General features: G+C 41.0%; 1 protein-coding gene across 1 annotated transcript in view; it reads right to left on the bottom strand.

The window, feature by feature from the left end:
- Positions 1 to 1,279: 1,279 nt before the first annotated feature.
- LOC137153842 (band 4.1-like protein 5) overlaps positions 1,280 to 16,921 on the bottom strand; it is a 34,301-nt gene continuing 18,659 nt past the window's right edge. The window contains exons 5-10 of the mRNA XM_067549665.1: positions 16,396 to 16,457; positions 11,951 to 12,044; positions 10,845 to 10,922; positions 9,958 to 9,999; positions 9,218 to 9,351; positions 1,280 to 6,072 (exon numbers count right to left, since the gene is read on the bottom strand). Of these exons, the coding sequence (XP_067405766.1) occupies positions 6,015 to 6,072; positions 9,218 to 9,351; positions 9,958 to 9,999; positions 10,845 to 10,922; positions 11,951 to 12,044; positions 16,396 to 16,457 (468 nt within the window). The 3' untranslated portion in view covers positions 1,280 to 6,014. The remainder of the gene's footprint in view (positions 6,073 to 9,217; positions 9,352 to 9,957; positions 10,000 to 10,844; positions 10,923 to 11,950; positions 12,045 to 16,395; positions 16,458 to 16,921) is intronic.

Below are 16,921 nucleotides of genomic sequence, written 5' to 3' on the forward strand. Positions count from 1 at the left end.
TGGGGGGAGGGTTAGCTGCAAAATAGACATTTTATTGTGAATGACAAAGTGCATTTACCTTTTTACTTCAATAAAATTATAATAAGTCAATCTGTTTCATGATTTTGTTACAAACGTTAGAAATAGGTTTGAAAAATATAGTTATGACATGGAGGTTTTGTAGCTTTTGCTAGAGCTCTTCACTTCCTTCTGTCTTAACCCACTTTTTCCTTTAGCTCATATGGGTAAAAGGCAGTTTTGACCTGCTCAGCTCTCACATTTTTCCAGTAAGGGGTAGACAGAAGCTCTTTCTTGCATAGCATGTTCCTAAATGAATGCAGCTATTAAAAGAGGCGAGAGAAAGTGCAAAATAATCTCCTTTATCTTGAGACTTTCCTGAATTTAATTAGCAATAATTGGCCTATATTTATTTTTCTACAAACAGGTCTCCCCCGGCCCCCTTTTCGGACTTCTACAAGTCTTTGCCTTGAACGAATGATAAAAAAAAGTTAACTATATGAAACAAAATTCCAGAGAATTTTAATTCCATCATCTTCCCTGTGAATTAGATCAGAAAGAAGCAGCTCTACCAGCAATGCTAGTCATGGGTTGATTTTGAGAAGAGTTTAATTTTCTTAGCATGCAGCTATTATTAAGAAGTTGTGGGATGAGCCACCCAAACTGGTTTCCTACCTTGTTTTTCAGCTGAAATATTGTTTGTATTATTCAGCTGGTTCTTGTTTGAATTCAAACATTTACCTAACGTTGAAAAGGAAATCAAGAATTTAAGAGGAAACTGTTTAGATCAGTGAAAGAACATTATGTATATAGTATAAAATTTCATTTTGGGGGCTCCGTAGTTGCCATTAAACAGAGAGCATTAACAGCTAGTACGTATCAGTATCTGAAAAGCCTAAAATTTGCTCCTGTATTTAGCAAATAAGTTTGGTATCAAGTAGCAAACACTGACTTTTTAAGGACGACCACTACACATGTACATATTAAGTTATAAACCTCCAACTGAATTATACATTTAAGGACTGATGGGATCTCTACCCCCCCAGGACTGGAAAGGGTTAAGATAGCCAGGCAGGCCAATTAACTCCACAGGCTGCACTGGAGGAGGAGCTAGGGAAGCAGGGATTTGATTGGGAGTAGGTTCAGTGGGACAAGAACAGGAGGGGCCTGTATAAAGCCCAGGAGCTGACAACAAAAAGGGGCTGCAGGGAAGTAGGCTGCAGTCACTCTCTAGGAGGGAGTTGGGAGTTGATGAACCCAAAGAGGGGAGAAGCCAAGACGGTAGGAAAGGCTCGGGGAAAGCAGCAAGGCAGGAGAGTGCAGGCATTGGCTTCTGATCGGAGAGCCAGCCTGGTGGACTGCCTGATTTGTTGTGGAAAGACTTTGGGTAACCCCCTCCACCTCCCAAAAGAAGGGGAAAGTACAGTGACCTGGCCAGAGGACAGGCCGTGGTTCCTGGAGCCAGAGGGATCCATAGAGTGACAGGACACAACGCCTGGCCAGCGTTAATCCCCAGTGTGACCAGGAAAAGAAACCGCCAGCAGTGAGAGCACCTTGTGACAAGGACAGATTTTCAGAGGAGTTCAAGCTCCCATTTACACACTTAAGTAGCCAGATTTTCAAGTGTTCAGCACGCATTAGTCCCCCCCTTAAGAATCCAGCGCTTAATATTCTGAGTTATCCACAAGTTTTAATGCATCTTAAATTACATTTTAGTTTAGTCATGAGTGGTCACAGCAAGTCTGTGATGGGAGTCAGAATCTTCACCTATTTAGCAGAGTATGGGTTAAAAGTCTTTCAATGAACGGAAGGTGTATCTTCAGCAACTCTATCGTAAGGGGCTGCCAGAAACATTAACATTTGGGGAGGAAAAATGTGGCTTGTTTTGGCTAGGGCTAACACTCCATTCTAGATGGCACAAGACCTATAACAAGGACAGAGAGTTTGACAGTCACACAGTTTGTCTGCAAGAAGCCCTTTTGCTTTGGTTTCAATGGAGCAGTCTTTTGACCCCAAATGGGTAATTTCCTGCACTGACTGTTGGCTAACCTGCCCTGCTAACGTCACTTTCGATGCCTTACAATTCCATGGAAGTGGCATTCGGAGGAAAGATAGCTCTGGGAGACCATTTTGAACAGATGTGGTATATTTAAGAGAAAACTACAATATAAACAATTCACGACTGATTCTGAGTGGACTACAAATCACAGTTCTTGTTCCCATGTACAGACTCAATACAAAGCTTGGTGCAGTGCCTCTACTACAGTTTATACATTGGCTATCGCTGTGAAGCAGGAGGGTGCACTTTATAAAAACAAATCAATAAATTATACGTGGAAAGCGATCGTCAAGCTTTACATATAATGTAAAAATACAGTAGTTAGGGTAATTTTTAACAAACTGTCTAGCTAAAAATATTCTTACATACTTTGAAATAAGTTTGTCCAGTTAAGGGTAATTAGTTGTGTGTGTAGGAGGGAACCAGAGAAGTAAAATGGTGGGGAATGTCACAGAGGACTCCTACCTTCCCCCACATTGTGCAATACCCACTCCCTACCTCAAGCAGTTTCATGGCGTGTCACACTTGAGCTGAAGAGGAACATCCTGATGCACAGTGCCAAATGCTAATGCTGAGTGCTCCAAATCACAGATCTCAAATGCAGGCTCTTCAAACAGCCTGGATTTCACTCTCTAATATAATAAAAACCTAGTGTGCTTATAAAAGTAATTTAATTTTAATTAATTTGAGTGTGGGGGCCTGCAATTATGTCTGGAGTCCTAAGATAGATTCAAGTAGAATGAGGATTGCTCTGGGCCAGAAAACAACTCCCAGAGCTTAGCACAGTAATGTATTTCCCAGCTTTTTACATCTTCAAATAGCTGCTCTGTTACAGACATTTTTAAAGAAGCATCTGATGAGTCTTCTTGTGCAACTTTGCCACTCTGTGTTAAACTGGGTTACAAGTGCATCACTAAAAGGCAGTTAACTACAAGGATATTTTGTTAAAATTTACTGTTGTCCAGCTATCTGTGAAAAGCCTTGGGTGTGACAGAGTGTAATGCTAACAGACTTTGCTGTTAATCCAGGAAGTTCAGATAAAACATCTGTACATGACCAGGTGTTGGGCTGACAGCTGAGCTTTAAATGCTAGCTGGCCAAGAGCTACACCTGCCGTCACTGCCCTAACCTGTAGGAGGTTTGGGGTTTAGCAGCTCACATTTACAACTAGACAACATATCCTCCTGCTGTTTATGAAGGGAAAGGATCTTTAGTACAGCGTCTCCTGTAAGAGGCAGGAATATGCAGAAGACAAAGTGAGGTGTGGGAGCAGAGGAGATTGGGAAGGAAAACAAGACTGAAAAGAAAAGGTTTGTGGAAAGAAACTGGACCATTATTCAGAGTTTCTTTCCTGGAGCAGCAAGTTTTCCCCTTCCAAAGTTATTTGGTCAGAAAACTGTCCAAAATAAAGTCCTATTGTGAAATGTCTGGCTTCAGCAACAAATGCTAATGCTCAAACTTGAAGAAATTCACACTTGCGTATATACTGCAACTAGCTAATCTGCAAGTACTGTTCTATACAATCTACCTTCCTTTAGTTAATGTGGTAAAGAGGCTGTGCTTTTGGTCCCCAAGATCCGGCAATAATTCTGATGCTGCATGATATGGTATAACTTAACACATGATTTCCACTGAAATGTTTACTCAAGGAGTTTAGATTCTCCAGCCTTCTGCTGTCAGGCTCATCATGAGATAGGTGCTGGAGCTTTAAGAGGTTAATAAGGTAAAAAATTAGTTTCTATTTACATTTCCATGATCAGGTAAATGTCACATAGTCCAGCCACGATTTTGCAATGTGTTTACAATGGTCACGTTTTCATTGCAGACATAAATAAGGAAATATTTTAATAATCCCTGTTTGACATCTATAAGCTAAACACCAACACAGGCTAATGGATATAGTTAAATGGGGGAGTGAGCAAAACACCACACCTGACCTAGGACAGAAGCTCAGCTGGGAGGGAAAACCTGGAGTACCAGTCACAAATCCCTAGCACTGGTACCTCTATCAGCGGCTGGGAACCACTGGGCCACACATAGTCATGGGCTGGTCTTCCAAACCCCACTGGTTTCTATTCTCTATGTGAGGCCCTTTGGAGGGGCGTGGAGGAAGGGGACGGAGGAGTGGCAGTGAGTCATGTACAATGAGCAATTCCTTCCTTAACAGATCACTCTCAATCAGCATCTTGCAGACAAAAGCACTACAGCAGCCCCCGACAGAACCAGCCATATTCAGCAGCAGCAAACAGTGTTATGCTGAGGGGAAGGCTCCTATTCTCACACACCATAGTGGTTTAGTCCAGCTTTTATTTTCCAAGCAAGTAGGACTAAAATTGTGCAAAAGTTTGAGAATTTTCTTTCACCTTTAAAAATGTTTCCACCAACATGAATTTTCTGTATGTGAATATAAAATACAGCACTATGCAGAGACCAGCCTCTGGCCCCAATCACAAACAGAAACCCAACACCCCTGCTAGAAAGAGGCAATCCCCATTTATTTCAACCATGTTTTCCTGTTAGGACACAGTAATGGTAATAAAGGACATCCCGTTTATTGTCCAAATGGTCTATTTTTGTCCTTCCTTTGACCTTTTGTTCAAAGTTTTCTATAGCACCCATCATCGTAGTCTCAAAAAGCTCACCTATGTGATTTCAACTGGGGACCTTGTTGCCTGCAGCCCTTATGGTGTAGTCAAGCTAATCTTCCTTAGTACATGGTAGCAAACATTTTTACCATTCGTACAGGAAAGTCAGTACTTTGCAGCATGTAGTCTGGTCACCACTCTCACACAAATGCTCCTACCTTTCACCTACCTAGAATGGGTGAATTGCCATTAGGAGACATTGGACCCTTGATCCTCTTTTCCTGTCCCCACCTGAGATCTTTCCACTCTTGCTTCCACCCACACCTGATATTGCAGTTTGGAATGGAATGCAGGGGGATATGAACTGTTCTGTTTGTACACTTGTGCCACTAACCAGCCAGTCGAGTGTTCCTAAATAATAGCAGGTGGAAACACCCATAGAACCAAGATCAACAGTGAAAAGTTCTTCCTAATCCTAAATAATATAACAAAAAAATTAGAGCACAGCCTTTCTAATGTCCCTGTTCTCAGGCCTTTCATCCTTAGGTCTCACTTTAGCATCCAAACCAGGATGCAGGTCTATGGCTTAAAATATATCTAACGTTTGGTAAGTCTTCTAGGAAATTAAGATGTCTGAAGCAAAATCTCCCCCTACCTTTCTCTGGCAATACTAAGCTGTTTGGCAGAATTCTTCCTTTTTCTGGCTACAAAGAGCAGCTCAAATCCAGTCACAGAGGTAAATGGCCACCCATGGCCTGGATTTTCAGTTCTTTCCAGGTGCTGTAAGAGAAGGTGCAGACTACAAAGAGGATTAAGGCCAAGAAGTCTTGTCCATGTTGGTACAACAAAGAAAAACACAAAAGGGACATTCACACAGAAAAGAATGGCCTAGACTATATAAAATTGCGCTTATCACTATTAACCACCATTTATATTAATGAACAGTAGGTGGCTCTAGAAGTTCTTCTATTGCCTCTGACTGGCCACGGCTTTTCACAAAGCTAATGAGCTGATATCACAGTGAACACTTTCCATCTATGAAGCAGTAAAAAGTAACGAGACCAAGTCTAATATGGATGGAACCCTCCTAAATTTTGTTATTGATGCCCAAAACTAGTTCCAGTGTGTGTTTCATCCTTCCTGAGAGAGAAGATTGTGCTGCTTCCTTGGAACTTTACATCTTAGCTTATACTGTAATTCTAGCTGAACTGTAAGAAAGGTGAAAGTTTCCCTCCAGATTCTCAGCAAAGTAGCTGGTCATTTGTAGCCACCATCCAGCAAGAGCTTAATCCCAGGCAGGTCTTTTCAAAGGGCTTAAAGATACTAGAAGGTTTGAGTTTTCAGCAGATTGGAAGTACTGACGTTCCTTCTTCTCAGAGTTCAGTGGTGAGCAAACATTTCGGCTTTATTGCAGGATCCTCCATGATGGGGCTAAAGAGAAGAAAGCAAAGACCTTGTGAATATGCCCATCCATGGAACCATCTGCTGTAAGGAGTGCAGCATACTACTACTGGGGCAAGAACCCTGAGTTTAGCAGGGCTCCAGTGACTGGCACTGGTACTGACTGGATGGTTAGGACTCACAGAGGCTGAGGGGAAAAGGACATCGTCTGTTGCTTGGAGTACACCCAGGAGCTAGCCTCGCCTACATTCTTGGCTGCTCAAGAGGAAGGTGCAGAATAACAATCAGCACTAAGATGTCTGGGCACACCTGGACTTCCAAGACCAACACACACTAACAGTTTAATTCTGCTCCAAAACTGCAGGGAAAAGGGCAGGATTTTAATGCTAATTTAACCCATGGAGCATACTTGAACGTTATTTTTTCATCTACAGCGAATCAAGTGCATGTGAAAGGAGTCAGGTTGACAGCTATTCGCACACCAATACAGGTGCAGTATCAAGGAGCGGCAATACAAACTTTCTCCACACTACTTCAGCAGTGCATCTCAATTGGGATCTGGAGGGATCCCTAGGGATGCAGCTCAGTCTCCACAACTTCTCCTCTGAGATTCCAACAAACTTCAATAAGAGCCAGTGTTTGGGTGTAGACACCTGCCCATTAGGAGCATGTGCATTAATGAGTTTTTATTTCTGAGAACAGGCTGTGTTGCATATAGTTCTTTCAAGGAGCGGTGAACAATAAATATTAGCAGACTCCACGGTAATGCTGCAAACATCTAAGATCCAGATTTGGGTTTGTTTTGTTCCATTTGTATTATAACTGCAAGTAGGCACAGAGCATCCTATTTTAGAGGAAAAGGGATCAACTGCAGAAGTGCAAGTTTGAATGGATTTTGCCTCGAGTGTCAGCAGCAGCATTTGCCAGCTGATTCCTAGTTGCAGAATCATTATTGCTGGTGGTGAAGTACAAAGCAGAAGAATAACCCACTGAGCTGAAGCGCAAAGTGGGGACTTTCATGCTGAGTCACAGAAAGTCCTGCTACTCCCAGTCCCCAACTGGCAAGGAGTCCATGGGGGTGGAGGAAAGAGTCGCCTACCTATGGTTGCTGTTGTCTGCCTGATATCAGAGGAGTTAACCACGTCAAGGAGAGAAATCTGAACACTGAATGCTCATTGTTTTTGGTGCTGGAGGTTTGCTGGCCTCATTTGCATAGTGATACTGAAATCCTTGCTCTCAGAAACTGAAATCTGACCCCCTGTTGAAACAGATTGTGACATTTTCTTTGACACTGGGATTTTTGCCTGCAGTGATGTTTCCATTTGGGGAGGGTCTCTTTTGGAATGAATGGCCTGAAACATTGAGGCAAGGATTTTCTGCTGCGTATTCGTAACAATGCTGCTCCCTGTAATAATTGCCATCTGTGCTTTACAGCATTTTATGTATTGTTCCTCTCCTGGGGTCTATTAGTGCTTGCTTGATTTCTATTTTGGGCAATAATATTTATAGCTATTACATCACCTGAAGTGTCAGAAGAATGACGTAACTCCAGGTTCACTTGGACACTTTGTACTCTCATCATGAACCAATAACTCAGGTGCAGGTGCAATTATTTCTCTGCATCAATCCCTCTCCCACCCCCATCCCTGAGCCAATGAATGTGTAACAGCATTCGGACAGTGAATGCAAGACGCAGATGCTTCTATGAGTGCTGTTAAAACCTCAGAAACCCCTCAAGCAATTAGCATATTTGAATAATAATACACAATACTTAGCCCTTGTATTGAGTTTTACATCTGTAGCTCTCAAAGTGCTTAGAGGTAAAGTTTGATTCTTAATCGCCACACACTGTTATTTTGGAGATCAAAGAGACAGGGGTAGATTCAAAGTTATTTAAAGAGAAATAATATTTTTGCAGTCTGAAACTGATAAATCTAAAACATCCCCAGGATTCCATACACAGGTTTGTGTGCTCCTGCACTGCAAGAGAGATGTTTGTAAATCTCACAACAAATGTGCACCACAGTGAGAGACTGCAGCTGACTGTGTATGGGCAGGGGGTACATCTGTCCAAAACAGCTGGCAGAACTGGAGCCAAAATTAGTTCTTCCTTTAACTTGGACATGGAGATATCCTACAGATCCCTTCATGTGTAAGAGGTCTCTGATCAGGTTTTAAACAAACTTTTTTTGTGCATTAATCCTGTCCTTTACCTCTATAGAAGGGAAATAAAACAAGTTACGTTGTTAATTTGCAGTCAAAGGAATATTCTCTGGCTTAAATAAATAAATACATTGACTGGTTTAGTCAGAGTTACCTGAGATCAGAGGAAAATGTTCATTTTATTACAAAATAGTTTCAAGGATGTGTGTGTATGTGGACATTACTAGGAACAGAATGGCAAAATAGGAATTATTTTTTTAAAGATCAAAAGCTTAGGGGGACTTTTACAACTCGGATGATGCTCAGCAGATTTTATTGGCTTGCAAAATGGACTGGAAAAAAACATGAAGGCCAAGGCTGGAGGTAGTATAAACCCAGTTGAAGAATTTCCAGCAACAGTTCTGACCCAATATCTAATTATGAGATCTATATTCATCCTCATTTCCCATATGCTTATTTGGTAGATCATCTCTTTTTTTCCAATGTGGGATCAGTTTCAAATGTTGTACTTGTAAATGATGACGTGCCTGTTCTTGATGTCTTTGAGGTTTTAAAATCCACTGGATATGTTGTTTTATATTGTTCTAGCGGGGTGTGGAATAGATTTCCAGAAATTCATAATTTCTATTCCTTTTTCTATTTCACAGACAGCTGACTAAATTGCTTTGTTATTGGCAGACTTTATGGGGACAGAACTCTCCAACTTCATTTCTATTATTCATTGTTTCCCTTTCCTTGTCTGATAAAATCTTTTTTTAAGAAAGCTTTGTTTTTTATACAATGCTTTTCATCACTTGCGCTATCTACTGATATACAGACTATACATAGCAATTACATAAAATGCCAGGTGAACTGAAACCACTGGTCAGCCACAGTACACAAAAGTTTAAGTGAAATAGACAACTGCAGGAATGGACAGAATGTAACCACTCAGGCTGGAATTAGAACAGGACAGCATTCTCCCCAACCTCCAGCCAATGCAGCCCCTGAGATAGTGGGAAACAGTCCTTACCTTGCAAGAATTTCAGCTGACTGCGGTGAAGATGGAGATCCAGCTGGGAGTGATAATGCTTCGGTGCTGCCTTTCACTGCCTTTAGAGCTAAAACAACATCATTCCCCAAAAGCCCATTGGAAACCAGTCCACTCTGAATTAGGGAGAATGAAACAGGAAACGGGGGTCAAAAGCACTGCTGTGAGGAGACAAGTACATTTGTCAGTAGTGCCTAACTAGTTAGAAGTCACATCAGAAGAAACTAACATGCTCAGAGAGATTGCGGGGGTTAACCAAATGGAAGTCCTTAAAGAAATGTTATAATGCAAATAGAACACTGTGAAAATGAAATTTACCTACTTAAATAGAAATAATCTCATATCTGAGCATTATTAGTCATGGCCAATAACATGGAAGGAGTTTTAAATGTGTTATTTATATTGTCACCCTATGTTTGTTTGATTCACTTCACTCAGACTAGACAATGAAACTGTAAGAGTCAGTTTTATTTTGTTTCTTGTCAGTTTCATTACCTGTATCCCAACAGCACAATACTGTTGTATATGGCTTGTGAACAGCAAAGAGGAATGATTAAATCTAAAAATCCAGTGGCACAGATTTTTTTTTTTAAATCCCGTAAAAAATAGGTTATCTGAATAAAATTTAACAAACTAAATTTAACTAAACTATTTTTGAGAACATCCCATTAAATCTCCATTCTGAATAATAAATAAATAAAAAGAATGATTGAATAACTCACTGGCACAATCCACTTGGGTGTAATTGTGGGCTGGGAAGACGCCTACCAAAAGGAAAATAAACACGTTAAAGTTTCAGAAATGCGAAATACTTTAGAAACATTTGCTCAAAACAATTTGATTAAAAAATTAATTTCTTGCTAGCAGCATTGTGTCATATTGTTTTATATCTTGTCAGCCTGCATCATTGCTAAGGTTTCTGACACTATGGCTTTGAAATCAAGCTGCTTGTAATAGTGACTAACTCTAAATTTGTGTCTGCATACCACATGCTGTTGACTATGTTCCAGCACATAGCTGCCTTCCAGTAACCAGTTTAGCCCACTATTGGGGGATGAGGGGGAGGATTTGCGGTGTAGATCAGACCCCTTGACCACATTTCTGCAACTGGTTTGGTTGGTGGTCCTCCTTCTCCCCAGATCTCTGTGCTGTGAAGACACTCCAGAGTGCATTACCACAGGCGCTGCTTTGGGTGCATGCCTTCCACCAAGTTACTCTGTCCCTGCTGAGGTGCTTGGGATCGCCATCCAGATTTTTCCAGAATGCACTTATAAGCAGTGTGGTATTTGTGGGCAGAGGGGAGGGCAGAAAACTGCTTCTTGGACCCAAACTAAACTATGATATTTGTAACCAATTTAGGTGACTTCACTTCTGGTTCACAGCTGTAATCTGGAGAGCACCCATATAGTGCCCCAACAGATCAGAGTGGAGCCTAAGGCACACATGAGTTATCAGACCAGCAACCACACTACCACCATATCAGACACAAATCTGATGGATAATGCAAAGTGACCAATATGTATAAATAGATTATATTTTTCTTTATAAATTGTCAATAGTAAAATCAAATCTGTGTGCATGAAAGCAACTGGTTCTGAAATATAGTTACCCGAGGAATGGCTTCTGTAAAGTCAATTAGATTCTCTGTCAGTGATGTTAACAAAACATCAAGGTCATCTGGAGTGCTCTGTAAAATAAATCAGTTATTAATTAAATCCCCATTAGTCACCAGATGGATCCATGGAATATTCTAGTGGTTTCTTGATTTCTAAGCGCCCTCCTCAACTTACTGTTCCATTGCCAGGCCTGGTTTTTGTTAATCTTTTAAACAAAAAAGAATATTATCAGCTGATCTTTACTAACAAGCCTTTCTGTTCTCATCTTTCCAGCCTATGGATTGTGCTAGAGTCAGGAGTCATTGCTGCATGGGTGTAAAATCACCTACTGCTCTTGCATGCATGGACAATACAATTGCTTAAGGGAAGTCCCTGGATTGAGAATCTAAACTCAAAGGAAAAGTGGATAATAGCTGTGCACTGGAATCAGCAGCATAAAATTGGTTAGAGGCACAGCAGCTATGAAGCCTTCTGTTTTGGGGATCCAGAAACACACACAGAACCCCTTAGCCTAGTGAAATATCACAGAAGTCCCATGTCACTCTCATTTAATCATTTGGAGATGGACACGGGGTGCTGGTCACATGCATATAAAACACCTGCTATTTGTGCTCACTGGTGCACCCATGGAGAAGGGAGAGTATGAATACACTATCTTTGACGTAGAATCAAAATCTAAGAAACACAAGGATCAAACCCTGCCCTTGCTATTGATTTCAGTGATAGCTGAACATGTGCATTCAAGTGGCAGACTTTGTTCTTAGAACCTGTTCCCTGAGACACCAAAACTGTGGGATAAAGCAGGTTCATCCACATGAAGAGCTGGCCAGCCAGTTTAGTTTAGTTTCCACTCTGGGGTATAATGGAGAGTGTTGGAGAGACAACATGAAGGGACATAACCAAGAGGGTTTAAAATGGGGTCACATAGTATTTATTATGATAGCAGAAAGCACAATCTGATAAATGTGTGGTTACAACAATTATGCTGCTGTAACGTTTATTATTTACACAGAGCTGTTCCTCTTGTATTACTAATACTATCAGTGTCTCAGGGTGTGAAATGAAGAGCCTTACAGATGGACAAACAGGTGGTGTGTACCTTTAAAACTGCAGTGTCCGCTGTTGGAGCCAGATTAGCCGGAATGAGCGATTCTTCAGAGCCAGAGGCAGCATTATCCTCCTCTAATGCATTACTGGAAGAAGAAAATATTCTTACCACACTGCAGAGGCCATGTGAAATAACATGACAGCTTAGCTTAGAAACACAACAACAAACCAATATAGGGCAAGGAGGAGATGAACACTTATGAAAAAGGATGGTGATGTGATCACCAAGTGACCTGTAGCCATCTCAGCACCTGCCATTGCAGATTAGTGCTATGTTGCATAGATCCCATAAAGCAGCTGTAACTGCAGACATCCCAGGCAGCGAACAATGTCAACATCCTCGAGATTTTTCAGCACTTGTCTCAAACTTGTGTACAAAGAACTGAAGTTTCATATCTGCCTCCCTCTCACCTGTCTCCTCTGCATCTTCAGGGGAGAAACTGGAGAATGGCAGGTATTTCAGAGAGCAAGCGGTCTCAGAAAGGTCCAACAGATTCCCCTTCTGCTCTTTAATGTATGTATGCCCACACTGAGGCCAAGTCTAAATGCAGAAATTGCACCACTTTGGGTTTAACGGTACACCTATAACTATTTAGTTAAACTGGTTCAGCTATGTGTGTGGACACACTTTCATTGGTTTAGCCCTAGTTTATACTGGTTAGGTTTGCACATATTATACTTGAAACCAAAGTAAAAGTGCCCATGCACAAAGTGGAATCGGTTTAACGTCCCACCTGTTTAACTTGTGCAATTTCTGCATGCATACCAGCCCTCTGTATTCTCTGGTGTTGGAATGTATTTATTAATCATCTGGAAAAGGGGGTAGAGTCAGTAAGGTAGAAAAATGTGCAGATGACACAGTTACGTAGATTAACCAGTGAGGAACTTCAGAGCAAGGAGAATGGGCGACATTGATGGCAAATGAAGCCAATGCTGATAAATGCAAACTAATTCACATTAGAGGGGGGGAAATGATCTACTTGTACTCCTTACAGGGTTCCAAATTAACTGTATCAATTCAGGAAAGAGACTTGGACATCACTGTGGACAACTCATCCTACGATGAAAAAAGCAAACAAGAGGTCAGGATGGCACGAGCAGGGGAATGGAGAATAAGGAAAATTTTATAATATAAATGATTTATATAATTGTATATCAAATTATATGATCTTATCTGGAGTACAGTACTGGTCACCTCATCTCACAAACAATACTGCAGAATTACAGGAGGTTCACAGAAATGGCCACAAGCATGAACAAGGAACACAGACACACACTCTTATGAGGGAGACTTGTTTACCTTAGAAAGGAGAGAAATAAAAAGGGATGTGATAAAAGAAGGAATGGTCTAAAAGAAAGAACAGATCAGGAACTTCAGTTCTCACTGTCTCCCAACACAAAAGAACAACAGAACAGTTAAGGAAACTGAAAGATGACAAATTCCAAACTGATAAAAGGAAATACTTTTTCACACAACATATGACTACTGTGGAGCTCAATACCACAGGATAACTCTGAGGCAAAGAATTCAGAAGGTTCAAAGAGGGATTGGACATTTATATGGATAACAAGGATCTCCAGAGTTGTTACAGTTAATGTTGAGAAAAAATTGGAATGAATAGAAAACCATGTGCTTCAGGATTTCAGCCAAGCTACAAGAGGGATCAGGATGAGACTTTCATGGGAGTATATTAGTCTGTATCTGCCCACTGTGGAGTTCTTGCAACCTTCTGCTGGCCACTGTTAGAGATAGGTACTGGCCTAGATGGATCACGGGTCTGATCCAGTCTTGCAATTTATGTGTTCCTACTTAATAAGAGTTATTTGTACATAGAGAGAATGTAGACAAAATTAATTATAGGAACAAAGAGAAGACAAATCATCCTTGTCCCCTATAGAAATCTTGTGATTATCTGCTCTCTTAGATTTCATTACTTGCTCTTTCTGATGTGTGGTGCTCTGCTCCCACCTCAGCCAGCTGCTAAAAACAGTCAGCAGCTCTTTATGTTTAATGTTTGAAAGTGCTGGAAAAACCCTTTCGAAATGAAAGCACGCCAGGGAGTAAATCGCAAAATATCCTCACTTTGATGTGGGAACAAGAGATTAAGCAAATGAGAAACCACGTGGATACCCAGTTCCCACCACAAACACACATGCAATTATAGTCTATGCACAAGGGAAGTCTAGCATCAAGGTCAGCAGCTCAAGAAATAATGTTACAAACTACTGAAAATCTTCATTAACACACTGATTTCCACGGAGGTTACAGAGATGTGATTACAATGAAGCTGCTTTTCCATATCAATGGAACCATTTGCAAATTAGCTACACCCTACTTTGAGAGCTGGATACAGATCCATCTAACTGGGGGTGAAAAAAATTACACATGTAACTAAAAATCTAATGCATCTTTTCCATGATTTATATGCTGCTTACATCTTGCATTCCTTTCAGGCAGGATAGTTAAACTAATAACTCTCAGCACAGGTGATCTTCACTAAGCACTGGAGGACCAACTACTGTTGGAGTTTAACTTAACTCTGCAGAAGAATAAAGTGGTTGAGGCACTGGACTGGGAATCTGGGTTCTGTTCCCACTCTGTTACAAACATCCTATCTGATCATGAGTAAGACTCTCTCTCTCTCTGAACCTAAGTACCTCATCTATAAAATGGGGATACTTCCTTGCCTCACAGGTGGGTTATGAGGCTAAATTAATCTGAGTGAGCGGCTCACATGCTATGGTGCTTAGTGCCAGAGAAAGACCCACAAATAAAACCAGTAATGACCATACTTAGCATTTTTCATCCATAGATCTCAAAGTACTTTACTAAAGTGGGTAAGCATTAATCCCCATTTTACAGATGGAAACACTGACGCAGAGGGGTTCAATAATTTCTTCAAGGCCATACATACAGTGAGTCATGGGCACAGCAGAAATAGAATCCAGGTCTCCTAACTCCAGGGCTGGTGCTCATTCCTAGCCTGCTTAATTCACACTCCCTCATCAGTTCTCAGGCATTGCTGTTGCATTTAGGTCCACATGGAGACGTTTACCTTACAAATACCCTGTTCTCAAAGCAATCTAAAAAAAACCCTCAAACACACTTCTATTTCTATTGTCTTTTGGTATGATTTTGACATGCACTTCCTTGATCAAATTCCTTTTAGCTAATTATTTTATTTTAAATATTTTAATGGGCAATTACACAGGCTAGGGGGCAATGTTAAGAACAACAATCATCTGCTCATCTCTGCCTGCTGCTGAATGTGTGTTAAAGAAAAGTCAGCAGAAGCAGCAAGCTGAGCTTTTCTCCTCCTCCTCCTCAGTGAGGAAGTGTTGTTTGACTGCTCATCCTGCTAGCTAACAGCTGTTTCTCATAATCTTTCCCATGCTAATCTCTGTGCTGTTTCCCTATCCTGGTAACATTCCTTCCCAGAACACTTATGGAAGGAAGGCATTTGAGGCAGGGATTTCTTTCAGCACCTCTCGACTCCTGAAATATCGGGTTGATTGCCAGCAGGTTGCTCTGTGCTTTCCCTGACAGCAGGATGTTCCTGCAAAAAGGAACAGGTACAAATGCTCATTGCCAATTCTTTATCCATCATTCCCGTCTACATATTTTTAACGATTAGGAGAAAGACATTTTTTTCCCTTTTAAACCAAACTCTTGTCAGTAACTTGACTATGCAAGTGCTCTGGGGCCTGCTGTATAACTATCGCTGATAATTTATCACAAAGTTACTGCTTTAACCCTTTAACCTCTATGTACCTAGTTCAAATCCAACCACCCTAGCAATGATCTGTGTGAAAGGAGTTGTCAGTTTCTTGCACACAGGTGTTTACATTATAAAAACGCCATTGGAACTGATCCTTTTTGCTGGCACACGCAACAGTTTAGCCAAAAACTAAGCCATGGAGACTTAAATACCCTCCGTCCCCTAGAACACAGCTGAAGTACTTTAGTGGGGCAATGTAGAAAAGCATGCATGGTCACCGCACATACTGTGCTTGTTCTGCATATCAGGAGAGGACTTCAGTGTCTCAGAATGCGCATGTCACAACTTTCAGCATGCTAAATTACCTAAAAAAAGCTAATGCCATTAATGGGTTAAGGAAGAAAAAGATGTAAAACTCAGATTGAGAGTGTCTGAATTCTCTTGCACATACCAAACACCACTTAGCAACAAGTACAGTGCATAGTGATTTTTATCTTTGAAGTGCTTTACACACATTAAAGAACTAAACCTTGTAAAATGCTAAATTAACAGATGAGGAAACTTAAATTGTCCTCTTCTCACAGGTGTACTTAAATAACTTGTTCTAAATCACTGTTAAGAGTCAATATCAGGAGTAGGGCTCCAGCACTCCAGATTCCCAGTCCTATGCTCAGCTCATGAGAGCACACTGCTTCTTTCTTCCATCCCTATGCAGTACCTGGCAGTGGTATCCAGAATATTGGAGTTCTTGTTGTCTGACATGCTATCCTCTCGTGTGATCTAAAAGAAAATGAATACGAAAAGAAGTTTCCAAAATTTAATTCCATCTTTGTGTCGCTTTTGAAATTCATGGAAAAGCCTGGAGTTTCCCTTCCAGCTGAGAGTGCCACATCTGCTATTCAAATAAAGCAGAGTACATTTTATTTTTTCTCATGAAAACCTCAGTGCTATGCAAAACCACCCAGCCATATCCTCAGAGAAACAATTATTGTTTCTTAATACATCTGCTAATACATGCAAGCACCAAGCTTATTCAGACCCTTAATCTTTGTTGAAAGGAAAAGCTGGAATATGAGAGGGACCCCATTAAGGCCCAAGACCAGCAGAGCGGTCAATGTATCTCCTCAGAAGAATGAAGGACTGTTCCACTCTGCTACAGTTTGACCCCTGTAGTTACATAGAGCCTTCATACCTGAAGACTAGACCTGTAAAGCAGCCTCTCCAGGACAGTGGTGCATTAAGAG

This window comes from Emydura macquarii, unplaced genomic scaffold (assembly GCF_026122565.2).
Source record: "Emydura macquarii macquarii isolate MOO-44397 ecotype Brisbane River unplaced genomic scaffold, CSIRO-AGI_Emac_v2 contig_1253, whole genome shotgun sequence".
Taxonomy (NCBI): domain Eukaryota; kingdom Metazoa; phylum Chordata; order Testudines; family Chelidae; genus Emydura; species Emydura macquarii.